Source organism: Arachis ipaensis, chromosome B07, assembly GCF_000816755.2.
Source record: "Arachis ipaensis cultivar K30076 chromosome B07, Araip1.1, whole genome shotgun sequence".
Lineage (NCBI taxonomy): Eukaryota > Viridiplantae > Streptophyta > Magnoliopsida > Fabales > Fabaceae > Arachis > Arachis ipaensis.
The window spans coordinates 10,917,682-10,924,540 of record NC_029791.2 but is presented as its reverse complement, the minus strand read 5'-3'; the positions used below and the strand labels follow the sequence as shown (position 1 = coordinate 10,924,540).

At 39.4% G+C, this 6,859-nt stretch overlaps 1 protein-coding gene across 1 annotated transcript; it reads left to right on the top strand.

Annotated features, from left to right (window-relative positions):
* Positions 2,453-3,295, top strand: LOC107606620. Its single transcript, XM_016308660.1, has 2 exons — positions 2,453-2,664; positions 2,764-3,295. The coding sequence occupies exons 1-2, from the start codon at positions 2,453-2,455 to the stop codon at positions 3,293-3,295; spliced, it is 744 nt and encodes a 247-aa protein (XP_016164146.1).

Below are 6,859 nucleotides of genomic sequence, written 5' to 3'. Positions count from 1 at the left end.
TTGTATAAAATATGAAAACAATTGAATAACTTTCTTTGAGAATTACAACTTCTCTCTATCACAAAGAGACTACAATAACACTCTCTCTTGACAAAAAAAGAAAACTACTCAAAGAAATATTATGTTATTCTATCTGTATGACTTGATTGAAATGAATTAAAGAAAAACTCAATTTATACGTGAATTTTTTCAATATGAACCATCTGTCAATTAAAAGTATATAATTCTTCTCTTTTTCAACCATTAAAATTCTAAGATTATAAACTAAGATTATTTATTACCTTTCATTTTATTTAGTTATTATTTATTAATTTATTTTCTAAAATTAACTTTACTAATTTTCATAAATGCTGGTCCTAAATTTTCTCTTTTATTATATTGAGATCTCTTGTTTAAAAAAACTATCTCGATTGATAAGATTGTTTAGGATAGGGTTTTATATTGTTGATATGAAACGAATTAGTTTTTTCTTTAATAAAAAGGATTTTGTCTAAGTGGAAGAAAAATCCCAGGCAATGATCTATCCCCCCCATCGCATTAGTAATTGCTGGCAAGCATCTGTCTCTTTCCACTTCCATCATGGGTTTGAAAACTTGAAAGAGAGACTCGTAAATAAAATAAATAAAAATAGCAATTGCCAATTGTGGAGGCTACATAGAACAAACTTCAAGAGTTTAAAGAAAGACTTTGTCACTGAAATCACAATAGACATGTAACAATTTGGAAAAATATAGGATTTATTTATTTATTTCTTTATTTTGTATATAGAGTATTAGACTTATTAGCAAACATATGCCCACAAACTTTTTTTCTTGGTCCTATGTATACTCCTATCAATTTCTTCTTAGGCCATGCATTGGATTGGATAAAGCCGCCAGAAAACTTTTCTTTCCTAACCTACGATGAGATTTTTAAAGGAATAAAAAAATTGTTGAAATAATTATAAATTGATATGAATTTTTATAAATATAATCCAAGGGTAAATTTTGTTTAAAAAAGTCATTTTATTAAAAAATTCAACAAATATTAAATTAAATATCATGATAAAAAAAATTGGCTATTAACTAATTAATTGATTGCAAAATTGAACAATAATGGCCTAGCTAGGAGCTGTGATCAACTATAGGATCGGTAAGAGAAGTTGCTGAATTTGAAGTAATAAACAAGAGACATGCATGAAAGGGAAGATGGAAAATGATTTATCAATTCCAATAAGTGACGTGGTCCAAGAATATCAATTCATCGAGACCGATATTAAGAAATTTCTATATTTTTATTAAAACAATTAAACAAATGAATTGCCCCTCGCTCTTAAAATATTTCCTTTAGCGGAAAAGACTGAATCTTTGAATTTTCAACGATGGATTTAGGGTAATTTATTTAATTAAATTGTTTCAACCTCAATATTACGTAAATATATTGTTTTCAAATTCAATACGCAATTGCATTGTTTCATGAATTTAAATAAATTGCTACTGGCAGTAGCGGTTTACAGGTGTACAGAAACTGCTATAACCAGCCGCAGTTTACGTGTAATAGGGCTAAGTCATAAACCGCTGCTGTCAGCAGCGGTTTATGTGTGTGCGTGTGTGATAGTAAACCGCTAGAGCCTATAGCGGTTTACGTTGAGGATGCTGAATGGGGCTGCCTATATAAACCATGGAGGGGCCAAATGTGGAGAGGTAGAGTGTTATTCACAAATGGAGGGGGAGGATAGTTTTGTGGCTCTGGTTCACTGCTCTGGAAAAATTCAAAAGAGCAAAAGGCATGGTGTGAAATTCACAGATAGAGAACCACTTAGTATTTTTATCAGATCGTCGATTACATTGGCAGAGATTAAGCTAAGCATATTACGGAAGCTCGGTACCTGTGGGACGAAGTGGGTAAAAAAGTTATTTTACAAGATTCCAATAGCCGTTGTTTCAACTGGTGTGAGATATGAGACCTTCGTGATAGGGTCGGATGAAGACCTGCAGGTCTTGTTTCACTGCAGGCGTAGTTTTCCGGAGGTGAGGGTACCTGAGCTGCTTGCGAAGTTGGAAGATGGTGTGGATAGCTCTGGGGCATCGGCACCGAATCCTCAGTCGACCATAGCCGGTGGTGCCTCGACATCGATGCCTGTGGTAGCAGCGGCAGTTCTGATTCATGAGCCCGAACATGCTGGGGATGTTCATGCATATGTGGCTCCTGTTGTGCCTGATTTTGAATTTGATGCCGGTCCGGATCGAGTTGAGAATGCGCTGTGTGACGATGATTTGGATGAGGAGCCGGTCGATATTGGTGGGGACAGTGATGATGATATTCCAAGAGGTACACGTACAACCCATGGAGGTTCCGGTTCTGGAACACAAGAGTATCCTCCCCACCTCTCTTCTTTCAACTTGGAAGCATCGGCCAACACCAGAATGTAGATGCAACATTCGATGGGCAGGGGATGCATGATGGGACACCTATGACTGAATTTCAGATTGGCCAATCGTTCCAGAGTAAGGAGGAAGCCGTGCTGAGCGTAAAAGATTACAGTATCCGGCGTGGAGTTGAGTATAAGGTTATGGAGTCAAACAATCTGAAATACCAAGGGAGATGCAAGGAGTTTGGTAACGGGTGCACGTGGTTGATTCGGATAGTCATGCGGAAAAGGAAGAGCACATGGGAAGTTAGGAGGTACAACGGACCACACACGTGTATGGCCACATCGATATCGAGCGATCACAAGTAGCTTGATTATCATGTCATCTGTGTGAGAATTTTTCCATTGGTTAGAGCTGATGCGTCGGTGTCGATTAAGGTGTTGCAAGAGGCAACGGAGGCGACATATGGATTCAGGTCTAGTTATCGGAAGGTGTGGTTGGCGAAGCAGAAGGAAGTATCGCAGATATATGGCGATTGGGAGGAGTCGTATGCGGATCTGCCTCGATGGATCCTTGGGGTCACATGCACCATGGAAGGTTCCGTTGCTCTGCTGAAGACCTCCCCGGTTAGAGTAGGTGACCAAGTTGATGAAGATAGAGTCTACTTTCATCGCATGTTTTGGACATTCCCTCCATGTATTGAGGCATTCCGCCACTGTAAGCTGCTCGTAAGCATCGACGGAACACACCTCTATGGCAAGTATGGCGGGACATTGTTGTTGGCGATCGCTCAGGATGGTAACTCGAATATTTTGCCTGTTGCGTTTGCACTCGTGGAGGGGGAAAATGCAGAGTCTTGGTCATACTTTCTATCTAATCTTAGAAGACATGTTACTCCACAGCAAGGTATTCTCGTTATCTCTGATAGACACAACGGCTGGTGAAGTTGTTTGTTGTCCGGGGGCAGACGGCAGAGGCACAATTAGGGTCCGGGCACTGATTCTTGCAGGCACTAGTTAAGGCCATTGAGCGTAACCTGAAGGATTCGAGGTGCTTCACCGTGACTGTGTTTGATAGGCATCACCTTGACTATACAGTGGCTGAGACTACTCCCACTGGCAAATTCTCGTTGGGTAGCTATCGGGTTTCTCTGAGACTACTTACCACAACAAGTATATATCTAGTCACAACAAGAGAGCAAACCAGAAATGAAACCCTAACTAGTATAATACTTACATCACGAGCGGTCAAGCGATCCAATGCAAGCCGATAGCTTATGACCTTCTGTTCCTTGCCATCGTTCGGAGGTAAGTATGCAGACCACCTAATTGTAAATCATATCAGACACAAACTTAAAAAACCGCCCTATCAATTTTTAAGCATTAAAAAAACATAACCCATACCTGGATGCCAGCGGGAAAGAGAAAACCTCAAACCTGGACGGCCTCAAAGTCGAAAACCGCCAGAATATCCAACTCTGCAGCAACTGTAGGGGACCCGCAAGGTTAGTCACATTTCTGTTCGCCACCCGACACATGCATCGGTATAACCAAGTCAAAGCAGCCGACCCCCAGCTATACCTCCCCATGTCATCAAGGTTTGCCACAAATGGCAACCACCATATATGTACCCGGTTCGCACTCTTGTCCCCAAATAACTGAGTTCAATAACAGCATCATGATGTAGGCACGTGCGTAGATGCGGACAGTCTCCTTGGTCGCATCTGGTGGTAGCACCCTAAACCTCTCGTGGAACCATGTAAAGTGTACTGTCATCTGCTTGACCTTATTCGGTGGAGGCTGCTCACCGAATAGTTCCTCAAACCACTCCCAAGCTGGTCGGCCACCCTCCATGTATTTCTCAAACTCACCAAGGCAACCACTCACAGCCTCCCCATCCACAGGCAGCCCTAGCTGAAATGCCACGTCTTGCAATGTCACTGTGCACTCTCCGAAAGGCATATGGAACGTGTGCGTCTCAAGACGCCACCTCTCAACGAACGCGCTAACCAATGGCTTATCCAACCAGAACCATTGGCTGTTTAGCCTGGCCAAATGGTACAATCCAGCCCTCTCTAAATATGGGATGATCCTTTCATGCATTAGCATATTCTGTTGCCGTCTCACACTGTATACACACCTAGTGGACTACACAGAACATGAAAGAAATACAGGGTCCAATTAAATTCTCCTATCCATAAAAAATTCCCCTATCTAACAATAACAAATATCTTAACCCATCAACAAATGATGAACCGGTAAACAAATTAATCTATGAACCCTATATAACTAAGCCATCGAAAAATATGTAAGCTTCAAATTATAGAAACTAATTACGATAGTAAAAATAACAACACACATACTTGCATAAATAACAGCCAGAATTATAAAAATACTATAAAGCTTTAAAATAAAAAACTTCATATCATACAATTACACTAACTGAACTAAAATAAATCACTAACGTCAACTGTCCCTTTCCCTAAACTAAACCAACAACATGTAGAATAACATTCATTGAAGGGATTTAAAATTCAGCTAACTAGTCATATTTATAAATTAACAAGAAAAATTTAAAACTCTAACCCAAACCAATTAAACTAACATCCTAGCATGCGAAGCCTAATTTCAAACTAGAGGGAATAATATATAAATTCTAGTTCGTCTACCTTACATACCATTTTTCTAACTAACAAATACTAAGCCTTAAAAAAAATAATTATTAACTAATCTCGTCACCAATAGAACCGGCAATATGCGCAATACCGTTCAGTCGGTACAAGGTCCTGTCTGCCATGATAACTCGCCGAAAGTCGCCGCTGAGATACCTCGGACCCGCTCTCAACTTGCTCTGACCTCTCTCTAGAATTTTCTCTCTCTAAAAAACCTCACAACCCCTCCAAATGAATAATCCGCGGCTACCACCACGGTTTATATAGGCAGCCAATTACACGTAAACCGCTATAGGCTCTAGCGGTTTACGCACGCACACCAATTCACGTAAACAGCTGCTGGCAACAGCGGTTTATGACCAATGCATATTCCACGTAAACCGCGGCTGGTACCAGCGGTTTATGACTTAGCCCTATTGCACGTAAACCGCGGCTAGTTGTAGCGGTTTCTGTACACCTGTAAACCGCTACTGCTAGTAGCGGTTTATATAGATACGTGAAACAATGTATTTGCGTATTGAATTTGGAAACAATGTATTTGCGTAATATTGAGAGTAAAACCATTTAATTAAGAAAATTGCCCATGGATTTATATAATTATATCCTTTAACTAGTATTTTTATCGGTAATAATATTATGAGAATATAAATTTTTTAAAATTACGTCGATCCTGATATTATAAATTATGACACAAAAAATTTATAGCATTAAATTATTTTTACAAAAAAATCATAAGGGACAAAAATTTTTTACTCTCGTAGACTAAAAAGATCAGGATCTCTGTAGATAAAAAGAATTAAATAATAATAAAATTATAAATTATAAAATAAAAAAGTAAACAAAAAGTAAATTTTAAAATTAAAAATAATAATTATTATCTTTTTTTTTTTTAAAAAATTCCCAATTCCCAACATCATTGTCCTTCTCCTCAAACCACTTCATCTTCATTCCTTCATCTGCATCATCATCCACCACCATTCAACCTCATCCACTCACCAATGACCCACTGAATCTCACCCATCCATCACCATATGTACCGAGTCACCCACACCTCTACCATCATCCCACTGTCACTCTCTCACCACCAACCATAACTCAAACTCCTTCTCACAATCCACAAATACTACCAACATTAACAATAGAAGAAAAGACAGAAAAGAATAACAATAATTTTCTTCTTTATCAACTACTATATCTCTTCTGCTAACAACAACAACACTAACAATAATTAATATATTTATGTTTGTTCCTTTCAATTAATTATTTTTTTTTAAAAAAAAGAGAAACAACAAACAGAATACAAACATGGGGGCTTAGGGCTGATGGAGAGTGTGGTTGGACGCGACGAAGAGACGGGCTACCTTTGCTGGTTGTTGATGTCGTCTTCTGCGGTGAGGAGACACCGTCAATTGCTTCGTCGGGAGGAACGGACGGCAAGGGGTTGGGATCGAGAGCTTTGGTTGCGCGGGATAACGACGGCACTCGAAACTCCATTCGTGGGGCCGTGGTTGTCGTCGCCAGCGAAGAGGTTTAGAGAACGTGCGACACTTGGTCAACGGCGCTCGGAGCTTTCTTTGTGGTGGCTGTGGTCGTCATCACCGGCGAGTTGACAGGCAGCGATTTGCTGCAGAAGGAAGCTCGTCGGCACCAGTTGGGAGGCTGGCAGCGCAGTTGCGTGTGTGTCTTTTTTGGGATAGATGAGAGAGATGAGATGATGTTGATTGTTGATGAGGGAGATGGTGGGATCTGGAATGGAAAATGGAGTTTAATTTTTTATTTTTTATTTTTAATTTTTAATTTTATAATTTATTTTTTGTATTTTTTAAATTTTTAATTT